Source organism: Ambystoma mexicanum, chromosome 11, assembly GCF_040938575.1.
Source record: "Ambystoma mexicanum isolate Mex_15411 chromosome 11, UKY_AmexF1_1, whole genome shotgun sequence".
NCBI lineage: Eukaryota > Metazoa > Chordata > Amphibia > Caudata > Ambystomatidae > Ambystoma > Ambystoma mexicanum.
In genome coordinates, this window is record NC_090934.1 from 860,760,968 (window position 1) to 860,783,321 (window position 22,354).

The following is a 22,354-nucleotide window of genomic DNA, read 5'->3' on the forward strand; positions in this document are numbered from 1 at the left end:
TTCCAAACACTTTTCAAACCTTTTCCCCAAGCCTCCCTGGCTTCCACAACACCAATTTGGGCACGCACCACAAACGACACCCATACCCGGGACTCCACCCTTTGAGTCCAAACCAAAATCCACGTGCTCCTAAGAGATGAACCAATATCAACAAAACCTCTTTCTCACAACTTTGATCCAACTTCTGACCCTTCTGCTATTGCCGCATACCGCTAATAAACTTTTTTTTCCGTCAATTCCCCACTATTTTCCTTATACCCTACCACTGGTGCCAGTAATTTCTACATATGTAAACACATGGGTGCACCCCCAAAATACCACAATAGACAAGAACCCCCACGGCCGTCTTCCTGTCCTACTTCTGACAAGGTACACTTTATTTTCTGAAAACTGCCCTCAGGGCGTGGCACCTTCTTCCATGCCCAAGGTAACTTTTATACTGTTTTTTTACCCTTTCTCAGAGTTTAAGGCGCCACCCTCCATAACCCTGGCTACCAGTAAACTCTCATGTATAAACTCTTTATCACTTTCCCCCAAAATTATACAAACAAATCCCCAAAATACACAAACAGATCCCTCCCCCCCACTTTGTTTGTCAAATCGGTGCTTTCAAACTTTTATCCGTGGATCGGGCCAAGCCTTTGGAATTGCTCCTCCTACAATCAGCCACTCCGCCTTCTGGCCTGTGGGGCGTCCCACGAGGAGCGGGCAGGATTTTCTCCAAAGGGGGCTCTTGACCATGATTATCCGCTCCTCACGGGTTACTCTGAAGTCCTCGGGCTCACGGCAGGAAAAGTCGATATAATTCTGAGGGCATTGCATTAATTGTGTGTATGCTATGGTATGATGTGGAATTATATGGTATGGCATTTGTAATGCAGCCAGAGAGATGTTGACGAAAGCACAATGCGGCAAGTGAGGGGAAGCAGAGGGGAGACAGAGTATGAACGTGCTAGGGCAGGTGTGACATACATCGCCAAAGTGTATGGGTTGAGGGAGGGGAAGGTACAGTACATGGGATGAGCAAGAAATAATAGTAAGTGAAAATACGGACCAAACTAAGAAACCAGATGACTGCAGATAAAGTGCAACAAGGGAAATGTCACCACAATGACCATAATGACCAAAAGCATTATATTGATATTCAACAAGTTAGTATTTCCAGGCAGGGCTTTTGGTGTTACCTGCCGGTTGCTGCAGTCTGAATGTTTGGCAGTGAGATCTAAAGTTGCTAGTTCCACCCACTTACTTTTCTTGGAATTCTGGACTTGTAGTTTTGTCTTTTGCATTAAAAGTTTTAGGACTAGAAATCCCAGAATTACAAGAAGAAAAATACGTGACTGAATGGCTTTCTTCATGTTTGAAACTGGGAAACTGGAGCGCTCTGGAGTAAATATGCAGGTTAAAAGCTCTGGAGTAAATATGCAAAATTCCAACTCTGAAAAAATAGCGTATTTGAAGCCATCAGCACCACACGTTTTAGAATAACGGTTGTAATGTAAAAAGACTACAGCTAACAAATCTGATCAACTTGACGTGAAAAAGTCACAACGAACATAACACGCATTAACAGTCTTCTAAATTGAGAATCCCACGTTTTCATAGAGTTTCAAAAATGTAAAACAGGTTCACTTGAAGATAAGTAATTGCCTACACATGTTTTTATAAGTTGGCAACACTAGTTACTCACTTTTCCGATCCAAATATGAGGCAAGATCGTGAGGCATCAATATCGACACAAACGCTAAGGCGTAATTGCCCGGCATCATGATAGACAGTGTGGAGCTATAAATAAATTGCCTATAAATAATAGGTACAAATTGCGTCAGGTGACAGAATCACTAACATAACATTACTAAACATAATTAAGTGACACAGATGTAATAGCCCGTGTGATTTGAAAACATTAACACTTTTTTGATGCAGTGGCTTATACGAATGCTGTTTTATTCGGAAAGTGAGGATTGGATTAAGAGGCTGTGAAAGAAACCTAGACAAATTCGAACACATTGATATGCTGTGTTTTGCTCGTTCACGGCGCTCAAGCATTCACAGTTCAGAAACTTTATAAGTCTTCTTGAGTTATTTGTAGTCACATACGCAAGGCACAGAAATGACCGGCGAGTGTGTGCTTGGAAAAACGTATTCCAACCGAGATCCACATTCGGCCAGACTTCACGTGGCCATTACATAAAAAACAGAAATACGAGTCGAATGTTACAAACAAAACAAAACAAAAAAAAAACACGAACAGCATGGTAGAAGTTTCTCGAAAACATATGCTGCGTCATCGGCTATATTTTAATTGTGAGATTCCATTACACACATATGTTTAAAACATCAAGTCGCAGATTCTATCACAATGAACAACAACGTTGTGTCATAACTAACGAGAAACATTAAATTCACGTGCCAGGAGGCAGAACTGCCTGGGTAAAGCAGAAAGGACAGGCTGGGGAAATCCCACGCCCCAATAAAAGAAGAGTCAAAAGAATTTGACAAAGACCATTTTTATGCACAATCCATATAAAACAGGGACAGCTGTGGACATCAAGACCATCTCTGAGATCTCGTCTTGTTAGGCTTCACAGCATTTTAACAACAAGAATTACATCACAACTGACACTTCATCGTATTCATGATTACAAAAACCTAAGGTGTGGGTAATTATATAGGGTCCATACAGGTTAGTGTTTCTATTAGTTACACTCTATCTGATGGCTCGGCCAGAGACCATGTAGTAAATTGATTCAGGTGAATACATGTCATCATAATGCAATATTATTGGCCGGTGCACAAGTTATAGGTCAGCATTGTAGATCGGTAGGGATTGGTCAACATAAGCTTTCCCAGCCTTGGCAATTTGGAAGGTTATCAGCACATGAGCAATAATAGGGGCTGATGAGACTTAAACCAAGGCGCTACTGTTCCCAAGTTGGAGAACATCTCTGATTCTCTAGGCCACGAGCCAGGACTGGGCATAGTTTTGTATCTTTTTATCCTGAAAACTGGATGGGAGCGAAGCCCTCAGCCAGTCCATTCCCTGAAGCTAATGAATAGTCACTGAGCCAGGTATACTGACTTGCAACTGACTCCCAGTTTCTCCTAGCCTTTCACGGATACTTGCCTGTTATTAAATCTCATTAATATTTAATGAAACCCGTAAGCACACATGCATGGGCAATATACCCAAATCATATTAAACATATTTCCAACATAACAATTGATAGATAATGATGGACAAATACGCTATTCACAAAGAAATTACAAAACCTCAATCTTCATACAGATTTGAAATAAAATTGGCATGAAGTATTTTATAATGAAATGTAATCTAGATAAACAATAAAGAAAGTTTTACATAAGGTGTTACAAAACAGAAATATACAGTGACCCTTTCTATACATTTCCAGCGACCAAAGCGGGGTACAGTTATAGAAGTCTGTATTGAATATGAAATATATTAAACACAAAATGTTCCTATAGGTGTATGGACAATTCCAAAATAAATCCTATATTTTGGTCCTGGCCATGCCCAATGAGTTTCGGATTAAACAATCCTTCTTCAGGGGTATAGGAACCATCCTTACTAAAATAGTAAACAAGAGTATACCTTTTGCAGCCTCGCACACTATCTCTTTTGCAATCTAGTTTCTAACACCCTCCCATCAATACAAAATGTGAAGCAAAAGTACTCCACCAAATACAGATTTGTGCCACAAAATGTGCATTTCTAATTCATAAAATATTCAATTTTATGCCAGCAAATCCTGGCAGGTCTGAATAATTAAGTAGAATTTTTCCCAGTGGAAATGCAGATCTATAAACAGCAGGTTGATGTGGGTTTGGAGGACATGGATGCTGTAACTCTCACTGGAAATTGGATAGCTAGATAAATCTGAGAGGCGGCTGCATTTCAAAAAAGCTTTAAGTATAGAGAAGTGGCCCCATAACATGTCTGGCACATCCCATGCAACCCTGGCTTCTCATTCAACTGCAGTTTTCATCCTGGGACTTGTAGTATAGCTTTTCCCAAATGTGAATACCAGTATCCAGGCATTGCATCGAATACATAGTATTGAATGCAAAAGCATCGGAAGAAAATGCATCGAAAAAATGATTTTTTTTGTAGGTAAAGTTTTTTTTTTTACTATAATGGGTTTTAAGGGGTAAAAAAACAGGGTTTGGGGAGACCCCCTATTAAGTTTTTTAAATGCATTTTTTGATGCATTTCTTCTATGGTTTTACATCATTTGCTTTTGCATTCGATGCAATCACTAGGAACCGTGTATACCGCAAAGCAAATGCAGATTGGCATTGGCCAAAAAGCAAACATGGACCCCTAGTCAGCTTCTTTCCCATCACTTCTTCCTTCCTCTATATGGTGTTTGTGAAGCACAGATGTATATTCCCTGTCCCCATGTGGGTCAGGTGTGGGTTGTTCTTCCTGTGCTAAGCGTTTCTATGCATTCTGGTATTCATAGTTTTGCTTTTCATACACCATTGCTGTAAGAGGCAGAAAGGAGGCAGGCCTGGATGCCTTGTTCACTTGTGAAATTGCAACAACTTCAGATTCCTGAAGTGTGCTGTGGGTTGGTTGTATTATTAATAACCATTGCTTGCATTTTTCAATATTGAAAGCAGGCATTCACTATATTGCTGTGCATTTGTGTACATAAAATGGGTAGTTTTACAAAAAAAAGTACTTCTTTTGCTTTCAAACAAGCAGGCAGCTTTGTAAATTACTTTAAAAATAAGCAGTTCGCCTTTTCTTTCACAAGTACACAAAATATCGGTGAGATCTATTGTCTGGACTTGGCTTTAAAATCCAGATGGGCTACCAAAATTAACATCCCTAATGTTACCATTTTGCTTGAAGAGTTAGAATTTTGCACATGAAAGGGTCACTGAATATGAATATGCCCAATTACCAATTTTTCATTCATTGCTGTCCACTGGGCAGCCAATATCAGATAGTAGAGCTGTGTGCAGAATCAACTTCCGGGGTACCAGTGGTCCAGGGATGAGTATCGGTTTCTAAACCATCAATCAGCCCCACACCTCTAGTATACCAGAAGGGATCCTAACAGATCGGAAACCCAAGCAAATTATAAACCTTGTTGTCCAATTTTGGTAACGTGGACGGAACACCAGGCTTATCTCCACAAGCTCATGGATCGTTGTTTAGTTGCAACACAGCAAAAATACAAATATTGCCCAATGATAAAAAGGTCTGTCCTGTCAAGGTTGTATAAATATATCTACTTTATTATTATCACAACAGACAGTTCTAGCACCGTACAAAATACAACCCAAAAGGATTGCACTCTGGATACTGAGAGGAGGGTAGTTGGTAAAGTAATTATTTGCGATAGTTCAAGGATACTCGGTTTCAGCACAAAGGGAGCAAAGAGTCATAAAACAAGGGGTACAGAATCACAATGCACTTTGTACTTGTAGAAGTTCTTGGTGCTTGACAGGATTGAGTCGGTTTCAGGGCACTTTGCAGCTCTTGCGACAGAGTTCAAGACGGGAGATACCTGCGGGTATGAGGCAGCAGGCCATTCGGCAAGTGAGGCTGCACCGACAGCTGCAGGCTGGCCTACACGGCGGCTCAGGGATTGTTGTTCCAGTGCTGGTTGGTGGGACTGAAGCCCTAGTTGAGGCATCTCGGACGACGTCAGCGACTGCAGCATGACAACAGTCAGCACTGCAGTCGGTTGCAGCTCGAGGGGCTGGACTGGCTCGAAAATGTCATTTAAGGAGGACGCTAGTTGAGGATTGTTGATGCACTCTTCCTAGCGTCTTCACTGGGCTTGTGTCGCTCAAAGCTAAGGAGAGTGTTGCAGGCACCGGCCTTGTCCTGGGTTTGTTTCAGAGACTCTGTAGCACTTCCCACCTAGAAAGCTTGCTTGCAGAGACTAGCACAGCACTCTGTGTGCTGGCTGGGTACCGGTTCTGGTGCTGCTGGAGGGTCCCCTGGATTCAGTATCTCACTCTGTTCCCTGGGAGATGTTTAGGGGAGGGATCTTGCTTCCCACTTTGGAAATCCTGGCCTTCTTTCACTGGCGGAAGCTGTAAGGCAGACTGTACATTCAGCCAGGGTCCAAATGAGTTCTTCTCGTTACTCATTGCGAAGTCTTCAGATTATCTGCCCAAAAGAGGGGCTTGGCCCTCTTTTAAAGCCAAATGGGCCACAGTGATTGGTGTAGGCTAAGCCTAGCTTAATGAACCAACCCTGGGTCCCCACCAACAATCTCCTGTATGCGTGAGGTCATAACCAGAGCGCGTTCCGGCAGAAAAGGAAAACATGTAATACTAAATCCCACCGATCTTCCTGTCTGTTGTGCATCAAAGAGTCGCTCTAGTTAATGGAGCTCTCTGTTGTTCCTGATTAAAGCAGCAGGTCTCCCTTGAAGCTGCAGAAAGAACAGACTTTCAGTCTCCATCAATCCACATTCTCATACCTTCTGAATGGGGTCCCCCTGCTGGAGTTGCCTACTGTAAACACATAGACCCAGACATGACAGGTCACTGCCCTTGATACTGAGAGGCGGAGCTGGCTTCACATTGACACAGTGCACATCAAAGGTTGTTGGGGTTTCCTGTCTCTTTTGTTAAACTCTGCAGCCAGGCCCCATGTGGACCTGTTTGAAGTATACTCTATTAGTATTTTAATTATGTTAATTGCTGCCACCATTGGCACTGCTTACACAATAGGACAGGGCGGCACCATGGAGCCTTTGATACTTAATTAGGCTGGCATGGCATCCTTACCCTTCTGAGAGTACATGGAGTACTCTTGGCTGCCATATCCCAAATAAATATGGCAGGCGGGACGATGCATGTAGGCTGCGTCCACCCAGAGCACACAGATCTATGTGTATGTCGTGCAGTGAGCATAGGAAAATTCTATTTCATTTCAAATTTGTATTTAAAACAGGCAAGCGCACACCCACCATGCGGATGACCTAATTCCTCACAAGTTGTAAGTCACACCTCGCAGGAACACAGCAGGATGCCAATTCAGCTCTGGCTGATACACCTAAAAACCGCACAGGCCAAGCTTACCTGGCTTCTGAATCATAAAACTCGGCCTGCCATCCCATGGGAGACATCAATTCGGATTTACTGTGAGTAAACTGGACAAAGCGCAGAAAATGCGGTCAGTCCGGTGAGGTTGCAGCTCTAGGTTTGATGAAAAACTATCCAGGTGGAGGAGACTTTTACGGCCATGCTGCAGCCGAGTCCCGGCCAAGGCAGCCACCTACCAATTTACAGTGATAGGGAAGCGCAGGCCAGCAGATGGCGCTGCTGAGCTAATTCGTAGCTGGGAGCAGAACCTGCACACGAACAAGTGACCACCAAGGAGCCCAGCCAACAGCAAAGCCTCAGCGGCACGAGGACTAAGAAAGTGGGTGTCGAGGGGGCTCCTGCTGTTTACTGCCCGTCGAGGGGTTCAGGCTGACATAGAAGCTGTCCAGGCAGGGCGTCCTGTTAATGTCTGCAGCGCAGCATCTCTGGACCCCGCTGAAGGAGGTTGCCAAGGGGAGGGCGCACCCTACTGGTTCCACTCATCCTGGGTTGTAAGCGCCGTCCGAAACCCGGCACGGGGCAGTTTATTTAAGAGATCCCCGTGTGCTAACATCTCGGACCGGTCAAGGGATTTTTCTATCGCCCAGCAGAGCCCGACGACTGAGGCACATTCGCCGGCAGCAGAGTCCAACACCTGAGCGACTTCCGTCACCAGCCCAGCCTTGACCCTGTCACATAGATGAGCTCCGTGGTCGTGTAAAAGCCGGGTGGGGACACACCTCCAGCGGACCCCTCCCTTGATGGGGTCCCATTGCAAAGGTTAGTCCTACTCACGAGGAACCAGCCTTGCCCAGGCAGGCCTCGCCTTGGAGTGACTCCCGTCATCGCAGCCACCCTACAGCGGAGTGAAACCCTCACGCACGGAACCCACTGCCCAGTGGAAGGACCCCCGTTATTCCGTATAGCCGGAGGGGCACCCGCTGCCTGGGGGAGGTTCCCACGTTGCCTAGTGGTGCCACCCCATTCCCCAGCCGTGTGGAGGCTAGTGGCATAAGGACTTTCTGGCCACAACGGAACCTTACATTGGACCGCTTTTTGAGTGGATAGCTTTGGCGAAAAAGACCCCATATTGCCTGCCAGGGGGTCCAACTACCCTGGTAAGGGGCCCCTTACACCTAAGCAGATCCCCGACCCACCATCCCGTCTCCGCTGCTGATGTTGTTGGCTGCCGGTGTTTCCCACCCGAGAGCCCTGTGGTCCCCCGGAGCCTAAGGCGGCGCAGAAGCTGGACAGCGAGCAGCACTGTGGGGCCCCTTCATGGCAGGGCCCCGCCGGCAGAGCTAGGGCAGGAGCCATGGATGTGGTGGACGAGACTGAGGCTCTGCAACGCTTTTTCGAAGGTAAGCGAGCACTCCTGCACCCGGGGTGGGCAGAGACACCCGTCGCTCACCGGGGCACCTGTACACACTCCATGCATGTACTGTCGTGCATAGGACTTCTAAATACTTTACCCACAACGGCAGTGGGAACATGCTCACACACAGCGCTCTGCGGTGACACCGCATATTCAGCAAAACGGGTGGGCGTGTCGTGTGCCCCCCCTACCCCCGTTTCTATAGCGCTTAACATTTGGTGATACTCGGCATCGAAGAGCTACCATGTTTGCCATATGGTTGAAGCCACGCGCAGAAAGACACAGTCACGAGCCCAAGCTCACACGGTGTGATCAAACAGGGGGCATGGGTGGGAACAGACATCGCAGGCCTCTCGGTGCAAACCTGAGGTGTTAACAGCCAGCCACACCCCCCCGCTCTAAGGCGCGGGTTCCCATGCCCCTGACTTGCTTGAAATGCTTTGCGGGGGCTACCACTTTGCAGAAACACGTATGATTTTAGGGAGCACAGTGTCTGCTTAGCCAACAGTTCTGCCAATGCGCACGGTGGTCACATAGAGCCTGCTGCACGCGCTGTTTGCTGCATGTGGGCTCAAAGATTCCATATTGCAACGGCACTGGGGCAGCGGGGCGCTACTCGTGGTGGCTGGAGTAGGTACTCACTGAGTACCACACATTCCAACGTTTCCTCTTCTGTCGCTCCCTGCCTGAACTAGAAGACCCCCCTGTCCGGAACTTTCTGGTAGCATCGCATGCCTTCCGTGTAGCGCTCGTTATACCTAGGCAGCGATGGCGGGCGCAGAAGGCGCACTGCAGAGTTAGCCGCTTTGCGAGAACGTGGGCTGTGGTAAAGTGCCAGGGAACAGCAACGGGGTGCGGGGGTATCCCACCGAAAGGATGCCCAGGCCAACACGACCCCAACGCCTGCATTAGGGACCCGCCACTTAATACCCAACAGGGGGCTACCATGGTCTGCGGATGAGAAAGTGCAGGGAGGGGAACATGGCAGCCATATCAAAAACGCAGCCGAGCTGTGAATGCGGGCGTTAACTGGCGGATTCAGCCCACATTCCCTGTTTCCTGATTTGTTGAGTGGTGTTCCAAGGGTACTAATTAGTGTTATATTTCCATCCCATTTTTATAGGCACTGCAAAACACTTAAAGCAGCCTTATAAACAGCCTCATAGCCCAGGCCAATGACATTCGTGTACATTGTGTTTTGCAAACACAGCTGCAAAGTGAATGTTGACTTAATTTGCATGAAACTGTCTACTTCCAGGAACACTCCAGGTTGCCAGTACCTTATATATCTGTGCCAATACCTGGGCCGAATTATGATTGGTCATTTATAACGCACTTAATACCCGGAGCTTTCTAAGTGTGGACCCGGGGATCGAACCTGTGTTGCTCCACGTTGTCTTGCTTCCAAGGTGAACGCTTGAATTACCCTTGAAAGATCACTTAAGTATAGTGCGTAGGGATTGGATACAGACAGAGCTCCACTCATTGAACGTTAGGTCTCGGAAAATGGGACCTTGACAAATATTTATAAAAAGTTGTAAATGGAACTAAATTAATCAAAAAGGCAAGTGATTGGCCACTTCATTGTATCCAGCGGGCCTGATTGGGTCTCCTATGGAGATGACACCAAAGCTTGCCGGGTCTCTGAGAGTTCATCCTACACGAGTAAAGTACTGGGCTCTATGGGCCTCATTACAAGTTGGGCAGTATTCTGATGGTAAATCCACAGGAAAACCGCCAAACAGAATTAACGTTACTGCTACTTGGTCTGGAAAAATTACTGCCAGATAGCAAGCGGTGGTTTGGCAGTGTTAGTCCAAATTTATGGAGTCCATAATACCACATGGAGATTACGGCGTTCTTGCTGGCAGTAATTCTGCCGATTTGGCTGGTTTTTGGCGGTTAGGCAGCGGATTTACCTCCATAATTTTGCTAGCGGGTTTTCCTCTGCTTCACTGCCAAAGTTGTAGTATAGCAGTGTGGTAATGCAGTGGTAACAGAGATATCACTGCATTACCTCAATTTCTTAGCACACCGCCATACTCATAATGCAATGGGGCATGTGTTTTCACTCTTCAATTTCCACGGCTGTATTTTTTTACCATCACTTTTTTATCACATTATTTTACAGCAAAATGTGGGGGGGGGGGGGCGGACACCCTTTCTAATCTCTCCCATACACTCCTCAGCATTTGGCAGCAACATTTTGTGAAAAATTGCAGTAAAAAATACAGCAGAAAAAATATGGCGGAAAACATTATTTGCCAAAAACACTGGGTACCAACCATTGTTCTGGGACATTATTGCATCCTGCACTTGAGGCAAGCTCTAATCCTGTGGCAGGGCCGACTCATCCTTTCCCCCTATTAAAGTTGATAAATTGTTACTGTTTATTTGTACAGCGCTTATACACAAGTGAAGTGCTTCAAAGCAGGAAGGGAGCAAAGGACTACATTAGTCATTCTTAGGCCTCGAGGTTTCTGAATAATCTAACAAAAACGTAACTAGCGTACTAGGCCTGACGGCATTTCTCCTAGTGCAAGTGCATGAAGTGTTTACGCGCTACCAGATTTGTAGGGGCAACAAAGGGGGCACAGGGCGACAAAGGGGGCACAGGACAGAACTTACTAGGCCTAGTAAATTCAGGTCATGCAAGTGTACAGAAGGAAGTGCAAGGGAGCGGGGATACAAATCAAAGTCTTACACCACAGAACTGCACTGTGTTGCAGTGGCCATCACGACAGAGACACACTTGACAGATCTCACTTGGCTCTCCGCTCAGAGCTGCCTTCCATGACCACTCATAGCCGACCTCGCACGCTGTTGTACTTGACTTGTGTTTTCTTGAAATGCTAAAGCAGCGTAAATATCTCTTTTCGCACCGCTTTCCATTCCGGCACTGCATTGCAACCAGTGGACGGAATGTCTAGAACCCGCAAAGAATGCATTATTTTGCCAGAAAATGAATACTATTGAAGCATTTTAGTAGCAAACAGTGCAGTTTGAAAGCGGGGTGAAGGTAAGCTTGGGTTACTTGTTAAGGGTACCAAATACAGGAATAGATAACAATGAAAAGTTGTGGAAAAGTATTACAAGAAGTAAACAAAAAATATGCATTTAAAAAAATTGAATAATAGAAATACATTGACTAAGGAAAGTAATTATTGTCTTATCGTTTGAACTGCGTTGGCCTTGAAAACAATGGTGCACCCACCATTTGCACAATAGTAACATGTAATAGGTAATTTTCTAGGTTCTCCAAAATGGCACAGAGGGCCCATGCCCCATCATGCAAGTTTTGATACACAAAAATAGATGTTCCTACCAGTGGTTAGTTCAAAATCTACTTAGCTGTTTTTTTATGTGAAATCAATTAGTTACCTATTAGCATCTTGTTTAAAGAAATCAAGATTATTAGGTGAAGGGTTATTTGTCTTGATTCAATCCATTTTTGTCATGTTAAAAAGGAGCAAAAGCAGGCGGGATCCCCTTTAGTACTCCAATTTGCACTTTTTAGTGCAAACCATATAAGGGCTGCCTGCCATGACAAAGGCAGTCAATTTATTCACGCCGAAACGCAGACATGCTTCTTCGACCCTGCACTACTCGTAAAATTAATTTTACGACTTTTTAGATGTTTTGTGTCACTCTTTTGTGTTGTTTTTCGAAATAATGTATATACTATGCCACTCGCACTGCCCTTTTGCCCTAGCACGTTTGTAATACTGTTGGTATGCAAGCCACTGTTAAATCACGTTACAATGTTGTTTCGAAATGATGCCCGATAATGGAGACTTATGTTCAAATGAATTAAAATACTTGATTGAATCAAGACAAATAACTTTTCACTTAACAATCTCAAGTTCCTTGAACAAGATGCTAATATGTAACGAATTGATTTCACATAAAACATTTTACAAAATAGATTTTTAATTAACCACTGGTAAGAACATCTCCTCTTATGTATCATTTACACATGGCTGTTACCATTTATAATGGAGTCCTGTGGAATACGCCTGCTTTTAGCTGGTGTAACATGCATGAAGATTTGTGGCAGAGTAGATGGAGGTGACGGAAAAGGCCATTCCGTTTCGTGCTCCAGATCCGTCGAGTAAAAAGCATCTGCAAAGGTTTTATGCATGCCTTTTGCACGTGCTTGTTAATCCTCTTCCTTATGAAAATGATTGAGAAAATGCGGGAAGGCTTTACGTCAGTTCTTTCTTCCTATGTTTTGGTGCAGTGCTGAAGACTTTAGAAAATGTAACGTGGGACATTTCCTTTCCAAATGTCTTTTTTTAATTTATTTTTCTATTTAAATTGTTTTAATGAAATGTAAATTAAATAAGATAATGCAGACATATATAACACTATTTAAACACATTCTTAAATATAATAGACAAAGTTTAAACTTGTTGAATAACATCAATTGCTATTTCAGTAATCTGATAAACATACAAGACGTGACAAAAAACTTTAAAGAAACATGCAGAGAGGAGGTAAAAATCAGATCTAAAATAATATTCTGTACAAGCTCATTTTTAATCAAAACTTCAACTTTCAAAGACTATTCAGCCTATATTCTAAGTTTGTGTACATAATGCTGAGGGGACCTCTTACAATTACACTTTGGTGTAAACAGGTTCCCTCTGAGTAATTTTCAACACTTGCACTTTTGTGTTAAAAGAAATGGAGCGTAAAATGATAGTGTACACACCTTTACGCCCCCCCTTTCGCTCTCCGCCGTGCAAATTGAGTAAACGCTGCTTGACGTTTGCGCACAGTATTTAGAATGGACTCCTATGGAATCCGCCAGCTTTTTGCAGTGTAAAATGGAGGAGGATTCCACAGGGATCCCCAACGTTTACACCAGAATGCAAATGTGATGCTGACATACATTCTGGAGTATGTGTATGGCAGGGAGGAAGGGGGCGGGGCGGAATCAAAACTTTCAATCAACCCCTCCTCTCATCCATACAAATGAATGAAAATGATTGTAAACTGTCTTACGCATGGCATCATTTTGAGTTCGCATTACACACTGAGCAAAATAAGCTCCTTTGACTCACTCCCAATGAGTGCACCCAAGTACTTTGGAAGCACAGCTCATTTCTTCGAACAGCACTAACAGGAAAACCCCAGTCTCTGCTCATTCTCTGATTGTGTGAGATCCGCCTTCAAAAGCGTGAATTATGTGTGCTTTGAAAATATGAAAATCATTGTCAGAATCCTTTTCAACCAATAGTACAGATGACGGAAGCAGCGTTCCCTCGTGTTGGTCTTTTGCGGTTCCTGAAATGGTTGCTCCGGCGATATCTTCATCCTTTGCTGATGGTGTAGGTTGGCAGGGACGTGGCCAAAGGTCATGGCGCACTTCCTCCACTACGTCACTGATTCCAGCGCGTTGCCTGCCGCCTCGTGCCTCCGTTTCTTCGGCTATGATTGGGGAATGCCGTGGTTGTGTTACTGGGATTTACGCCGCGCAGCGCTGCCGTCTGCAGGAGCGGCCTTCTCCTGACGGTGTGACGTATCTTCACGCGTTTTCAAATATTCACCCGTTTGCTTGCAAACTGGCATCCAGAACTCTAGCGTTAATTACAGTGACAGCCTTCATCAGTGTAACAACGGAGAGGCGGCGCATGCGCGCAATGAAGCACAGCACGTTGCAGGGCAGGACATTGCTTACCGAAAATAGTGAAATCAAAGCATTGGTTAAAAGAACCAATAGCGCCCAGCAAAACACATACTTCGGTACCTAGACCCCAAAGAGCACATCACACGTTTGTGCAGAAGGGTAAGGAGTAAACCTTCCTTCACCCCTGACAATGGTCCTAGGAAAACATAGGGTGAGAAGTGTAAGCCATGAGCACCCAGACCCACGTTCCCCGCCACTGCACACGTACTGCTGAGCATCCAGGCCTACAGCCACGCACAAATACTGAAAAGCACCCACACCTACTTGCCCGGCCACTCCACAAATACCGGTGAGCACCTGGACCCAGCCCCCCTGCCACTCCACAAATACCAGTGAGCACCTGGACCCAGTCCCCCATGCCACTCCACAAAAACCAGTGAGCACCTGGACCCAGTCCCCCCTGCCACTCCACAAATACCAGTGAGCACCTTGACCCAGTCCCCCCTGCCACTCCACAAATACCAGTGAGCACCTGGACCAAGTCCCCCCTGCCACTCCGCAAATACCAGTGAGCACCTGGACCCAGTCCCCCCTGCCACTCGCCCACTCCACAAATACCAGTGAGCACCTGGACCCAGTCCCCCTTCCACTCCCCAAATACTGGTGAGCACCTGGACCCAGTCCCCCATGCCACTCCCCAATTACCGGTGAGCACCTGGACCGAGTTCCCCCTCCACTCCACAAATACTGGTGAGCACCTGGACCCAGTCCCCCTTGCCACTCCACAAATACCAGTGAGCACCTGGACCCAGTCCCCCCTGCCACTCCACGAATACCGGTGAGCACCTGGACCCAGTTCCCCCTCCACTCCACAAATACCAGTGAGCACCTGGACCCAGTCCCCCTTGCCACTCCACAAATACCGGTGAGTACCTGGACCCAGTCCCCCGCTGCCACTCCACAAATACCGGTGAGCACCTGGACCCAGTCCCCCTTGCCACTCCACAAATACCGGTGAGTACCTGGACCCAGTCCCCCGCTGCCACTCCACAAATACCGGTGAGCACCTGGACCCAGTCCCCCCTGCCACTCACCCTCTCCACAAATACCAGTGAGTACCTGGACCCAGTCCCCCGCTGCCACTCCACAAATACCAGTGAGCACCTGGACCCAGTCCCCCTTGCCACTCCACAAATACCAGTGAGCACCTGGACCCAGTCCCCCCTGCCACTCCACGAATACCGGTGAGCACCTGGACCCAGTTCCCCCTCCACTCCACAAATACCAGTGAGCACCTGGATCCAGTCCCCCGCTGCCACTCCACAAATACCGGTGAGCACCTGGACCCAGTCCTCCCTGACACTCACCCACTCCACAAATACCAGTGAGCACCTGGACCCAGTTCCCCTTCCACTTCCCAAATACTGGTGAGCACCTGGACCTAGTCCCCCATGCCACTCCACAAATACGGGTGAGCACCTGGACCCAGTTCCCCTTCCACTCCACAAATACTGGTGAGCACCTGGACCCAGTCCCCCCTGCCACTCCACAAATACCAGTGAGCACCTGGACCCAGTCCCCCTTCCACTCCACAAATACCGGTGAGCACCTGGACCCAGTCCCCCATTCCCCTCCACAAATACCAGTGAGCACCTGGACCCAGTCCCCCCTGCCACTCCACAAATACCGGTGAGCACCTGGACCCAGTCCCCCCTGCCACTCCACAAATACCGGTGAGCACCTGGACCCAGTCCCCCCCGCCACTCCACAAATACCGGTGAGCACCTCGACCCAGTCCCCCCTGCCACTCCACAAATACGTGTGAGCACCTGGACCCAGTTCCCATGCCACTCCAAAAATACCAGTGAGCACCTGGACCCAGTTCCCCTGCCACTCCACAAATACCAGTGAGCACCTGGACCCAGTTCCCCTGCCACTCCACAAATACCGGTGAGCACCTGGACCCAGTCCCCCTGCCACTCCACAAATACCAGTGAGCACCTGGACCCAGTCCCCCTGCCACTCCACGAATACCGGTGAGCACCTGGACCCAGTCCCCCTGCCACTCCACAAATACCAGTGAGCACCTGGACCCAGTCCCCCCTGCCACTCCACAAATACCGGTGAGCACCTGGACCCAGTCCCCCCTGCCACTCCACAAATACCGGTGAGCACCTGGACCCAGTCCCCCCCGCCACTCCACAAATACCGGTGAGCACCTGGACCCAGTCCCCCCCGCCACTCCACAAATACCGGCGAGCACCTCGACCCAGTCCCCCCCGCCACTCCACAAATACTTGTGAGCACCTGGACCCAGTTCTCATGCCACTCCAAAAATACCAGTGAGCACCTGGACCCAGTTCCCCTGCCACTCCACAAATACCAGTGAGCACCTGGACCCAGTTCCCCTGCCACTCCACAAATACCAGTGAGCACCTGGACCCAGTCCCCTTGCCACTCCACAAATACCGGTGAGCACCTGGACCCAGTCCCCCTGCCACTCCACGAATACCGGTGAGCACCTGGACCCAGTCCCCCTGCCACTCCACAAATACCAGTGAGCACCTGGACCCAGTTCCCCAGCCACTCCACAAATACCAGTGAGCACCTGGACCCAGTCCCCCCTGCCACTCCACAAATACCGGTGAGCACCTGGACCCAATCCCCCCCGCCACTTCACAAATACCGGTGAGCACCTGGACCCAGTTCCCATGCCACTCCAAAAATACCAGTGAGCACCTGGACCCAGTTCCCCTGCCACTCCACAAATACAAGTGAGCACGTGGACCCAGTTCCCCTGCCCCTCCACAAATACCAGTGAGCACCTGGACCCAGTCCCCCTGCCACTCCACAAATACCGGTGAGCACCTGGACCCAGTCCCCCTGCCACTCCACGAATACCGGTGAGCACCTGGACCCAGTCCCCCTGCCACTCCACAAATACCAGTGAGCACCTGGACCCAGTTCCCCTGCCACTGCACAAATACCAGTGAGCACATGGACCCAGTTCCCCTGCCACTCCACAAATACCAGTGAGCACCTGGACCCAGTCCCCCTGCCACTCCACAAATACCGGTGAGCACCTGAACCCAGTCCTCCCTGACACTCCACAAATACTGGTGAGCACCTGGATCTAGTTCCCCTGCCACTCCACAAATACCAGTGAGCACCTGGACCCAGTTCCCCTGCCACTCCACAAATACCAGTGAGCACCTGGACCCAGTTCCCCTTACACTCCACAAATACTGGTGAGCACCTGGACCCAGTACCTCCTGCCACTCCACAAATACCTGTGAGCACCTGGACCCAGTTCCCCCGCCACTTCACAAATACTGGTGAGCACCTGGACCCAGTTCCCCCGCCACTCCACACATACCGGTGAGCACCTGGACCCAGTTCCCCTGTCACTCCACAAATACCAGTGAGCATCTGGATCCAGTCTCCCTGCCACTCCACACATACCAGTGAGCACCTGGACCCAGTTCCCCTTCCACTCCACAAATACCGGTGAGCACCTGGACCCACTTGCTCTGCCACTCCACACTTACTGGAGAGCACAAATACCTATTGCCCCCACCCCTGCACACATACTGCAGAGCACCTGGAACCAGTTCCCCTCAACTCAACGCACATACTGGAGAGCAACCAAACCTTCTTCACTCCACCACTGCACACATACTGGAGAACTCCTGGACCTACTTCCCCCCACCCCTCGAACACACACGGACGTTCAGCGAGACCCACTTGCTCTGCCACTCCACACAAACTGGAGAGCACCCAGACCTACCTCACCCACCACTGCACACATAATGGAGACCACACAGAACCACTTCCCCTGCACCAATACAAAAGAGCACCCAATCCACTTATCCCACTATTAAAACCCATACTGGATAGCACCTTGACCCACATCTGCAGCCACTACACACATACTGGAGAGCACCCACACCTAGTTCCCCCACCACTGCACAAATGATATGATAGTTTATATAGTGCCTATACAAAATGTGTTTCAAAGCGCTTCAAGGGAGGGAACAAGGTAAAATAAAAATGACATTTTTACAGGCCATGAACGGTCTGGATGTGAAATTAACTATCGTACTCGGCCTGATGACATTTCAGATAGTGCAAGAGCTAAGACATAGATAAGGAAGGGAGGTCGAGAGTGGGAAGGAAATGAAAACAGACAGGCAACTACCATACTAGGCCTGACGACATTTCTGGCAGAGCCGGAGAAAAACAAAAGGTGAGGGAGAAGGGAGCAGAAAGGGAGCAACAAAACAAGTGACTATCATACTAGGCCTAACGACATCTCTGTTAGTGCTGGGGGGACCAGGGGGTTGTACAAGTAAGGGGAGGGGGGAGTAGACAGACAAGGTTGCCATCATGCCATGTTCAGAGACAACTGATAGAGTAAGTGCATAGAAGAAAGTTAAGAGGAGGAGGGGAGGAGATAGGAGGAGGGAGAGGAAGAGAGAACAGAGAGTAAGCAGTCAAAAGAGTGGAAAAACAAGAGGGGAGAGTGATACCAATAGCAGAAATCGGTAGTAACACAAAGTTGCAAGCCAGGATACAAGATGAAGATGGAAACAGCATGATTCAGGGCCACCATGAGTACAAGATGCAAAGTAAGTCCAGCATGAGAGTTGAGAAAGGGTGACCACCGCTAATCAATGAAGTCCATAAATGTTGAATCCACACTGGCCACAAGACAGTGATGGTGCAACCAGAATGTATCAGGACACACACCTGCAGAAGTAGGCTGGAGAGTGGAGGGGGGGTGAGCAGGGTCAAAGAATCAAGCAAAACAGGCAACACCTGTGTGCAGGAAGGGGGGGCACAAGGAAACATCACAGGGGGGGCGGAGAGGGGGTAGGGATGGCCTGTGGGGAGAGAGCGAGTAAACACATGTTGGTGCATGCTTACCTGCTGTCCGAGCAGGGGTTAGGGCCCTGGTCCAAACAGGAATTGCCCTTTTCTTTGTATGCCCTTCGCTTTGGACGCCCGGGCAAGAGACGCCCTTGATCTAAGAGTTAAGAGCAGGAAGGAAGAAGCAGGGCTAAGAAGGTGGGTGGTGCTTAGGTCAGGTGACCTAGATCCACTTGCACCTGCTCCCCATCTGCAAAGGAAAAGAGGATGGAGGGCTCCTTAAGTAGGGAAAAAGAGTGGCAACCAGGAAGGCACCAGGTGAGGAAAAAGAGCGGCAGCCAGGAAGGCACCAGGTGGGCAGGGCTTAGGCCAGGTGACATAGATCCACTTGCACTTGCTCCCCATCTGCAAAGGTAAAGCAGCTGGAGGGCTCCTTAAGTAGGGAAAAAGAGCGGCAGCCAGGAAGGCACCAGGTGGGCAGGGCTTAGGCCAGGTGACCTAGATCCACTTGCACCTGCTCCCCATCTGCAAAGGAAAAGAGGCTGGAGGGCTCCATAAGTAGGGAAAAAGAATGGCAACCAGGAAGGCACCAGGTGGGCGGGGCTTGATAAGTGGGGAAAATGAGCAGCAGCCAGGAAGGCACCAGGTGGGCGGGGCTTAGGCCAGGTGACCTAGATCCACTTGCGCCTGCTCCTCATCCACATACTGGAGAGCACTCAGATCCACTTCCACAGCCCTGCACACATACTGGAGAGCACCCACACCCAGGTCCCCCACCTCTGCACACATACTGGAGAGCACCCAAATCCACTTCCCCCACCATTGAAGACATACTGGAGAGCACCTAGACCCACGTCTGCTGCCACTACACACATATGGGAGAGCACCCTCACCTAGTTTCCCCCACACATACTGTGGAGCACCCAGAACCACTTTCAAAGCCTGGGAGAGCACCCACACCGAGGTCCCCCGTCACTCCACACATACTGGTGAACACACAGACCCACTTGTCCTGCCACTGGACAACACACAGACCTACTTCCCACACTAACACACTGGGGAGCAGCTGGACCCAATACTCGTCATTACCACGGCCCACTTTGCCCACCACTGGACACATACTGGAAAACCTAGATACCTACTTCCCCCACCAACCCACCGGAGAGCAATTGAACCCACTTACCCCACCCTAGCACACATACCGATGAGCACTCAGACCTACTTCTCCCGCCATTGCACACAGACTGGAAAGCACCCAGACCCACTTTCACAACCCTGCACACCTACTGGCGAGCACCCAGAGCCACTCCCGCTGCCACTCCACATATATATGAGAGCACCCATGCTTACTTCCCCGCCACCCCTCACATACAAGAGATCCCTCAGGCCCACTTCTCCCGCTGCTGCACATATACTGGAGAGCACCCAGACCTACTGCTCCCGCCACTAAACACATACTGGGGAGAACCGGACCGAGTTTGCCCACCACCCCACACACACTGGAGAGCATGCAGACATTCCAAATTAGAATTTGTCTTTCAAGTCCAGAATGACATTTACCACAATTCTCCACACAACGCCTACCATCTCATAATGAATGAATACACCATGCTAACTCACCCCAAATTCAAAAGCTTTAACTGACATAAATAAACACTGCAAACCTTAGGCCTCAGGGTACCACAAATGATAAGGTTAGTGGGGGTGTGAAATAGGAGTTGGCATGCACATGGGTGCGAGTCGGAGTGCAAGCGCATCAGGAAAAAAGAAGGCGCTAAAGGCTAAGTCAGTGCTTTTTATTCCCCCGGTTCCCGGCCCAAGACAACTAGCACATACAAGAGCATGCATTTAGCATGCCACAGTGTCCCACAGCACCAGAGACCCTCTCCTTCCCAGGAGGTATGGCACTTCCTCCACCCACCCAGGCAGAATACTTCTGTATTCTGAGGGGACTTTCTTGGGGTGTCTGATTGTGGGCTGCAACACGATTTTAAAATATGCTTAACACGGCACATTCTCGTTGATCTCGCCCTATAATATTATATAACCCATAATGGCATTATGAATCCCTTCTGTTCTAATAAAAATGTCCTCTTGGGCTTTGCACCGGTAACGCACTAGGATAAGGCGGTCTCAAGGTCCCCAATGCGTTGTATTTCAGGGGTTTTGTTATGATAAGTTTCTTACCTTAACTGATCATTAACTAAATATTTTTTTTGAATTTCAAAGGTTTTGGTATTCCATAGATTTTTTCGGCACCACTGGCCAAAACACTTGCAACCCATCGCTCAAAGATGTTCATCAATCACAGACAGCTTTGACCTGTTTTGACAGTGGTATTGTTATGTATAAAAGATGGCAGGCTTTGAGAACTCACAATTTTTGTAGGCAATGTGCATTGAGATTAAAGTATTTGCCATGGACCACACACTTTGGTTAAGCAGCGTGCTCCAAGCCCCTTGTTTTATGGCTGGTCTCTTGGTGACTGTTATGATACATCGCATGACCCCAACTAATCACATTTAAGCAGCACGGAAACGGGAAATAAATGAGAACATATGCCTAGGTACTTTCTGCACCAATAGCAAAAATAAAAGCCAGCACCCATGAATATAAGCACAGTAAGTGAACATTTATCTTAAAGTGAAATATACAAATGTAGTTCATTTGACCTTCCCTTAGAAGAATGTGCGCAAGACAAAATAGCATTTGATGTTTAAAAAAAAGTAATGAACACCAGAAAAATAACCTGAGAGAGGAAATGTTCCAATAAATGTGCTTGCAAAGTATAAAAGGTGCTTACCTTTTAAACCCAGCAATCTGTCGTGAAATATTCCCAGGTAAACAAAATCCCATTATGAAACCAGTGTTTGTGGTCTTGTGGGTAAGCGTCTGCACTGGGAACATGACAACCTGAGCAAAATCCTGGCATCCAAATACTTAAGCAAGCTTGCAAATCTCAAAAAAACCCAAGGGATTGCTTCCGTCCTCTGAAAAAAGTTACGCTGTCCTTCAATGTGTCCTTTAATGATGCCCTGAAAAGCAGCCACAAACAGGGGAAAATAACTGCACGAGTGTCTAGGATTGCAATGGGTGGCTGTCCTGTAGGGACAGTGGCTCCTGTTGGGCCAGGAGCCACAACGGACCAGCTAAAGACTCGGCACTCAGGGCCCAACAGGAGCCACGTCCCTACAGGACAGCCACCCATTACGAACCAGGACCCCACAGGGGGCTACAGACCGCATCCAATAGCCTTGATAAAGACCCATGGGTCGAAACACGTGTCGGCTGACAATCAGGGGACACAATTGCCCCAAATGTACTAGATGCATACCAACTGAATGTGGAACAAACCCATCACTAGCACAAATAAAGCGAAAACTGTATCGCAATAACCACTGTGT

The 22,354-nt window shown here is 48.0% G+C and overlaps 1 protein-coding gene across 1 annotated transcript in view; it reads left to right on the top strand.

The window, feature by feature from the left end:
* The first annotated feature begins 7,448 nt into the window (after positions 1-7,448).
* Positions 7,449-22,354, top strand: part of MYRF (myelin regulatory factor) — a 568,116-nt gene continuing 553,210 nt past the window's right edge. Inside the window, exon 1 of the mRNA XM_069623888.1 lies at positions 7,449-8,435. Within this exon, the coding sequence (XP_069479989.1) occupies positions 8,390-8,435 (46 nt within the window). The 5' untranslated portion in view covers positions 7,449-8,389. The remainder of the gene's footprint in view (positions 8,436-22,354) is intronic.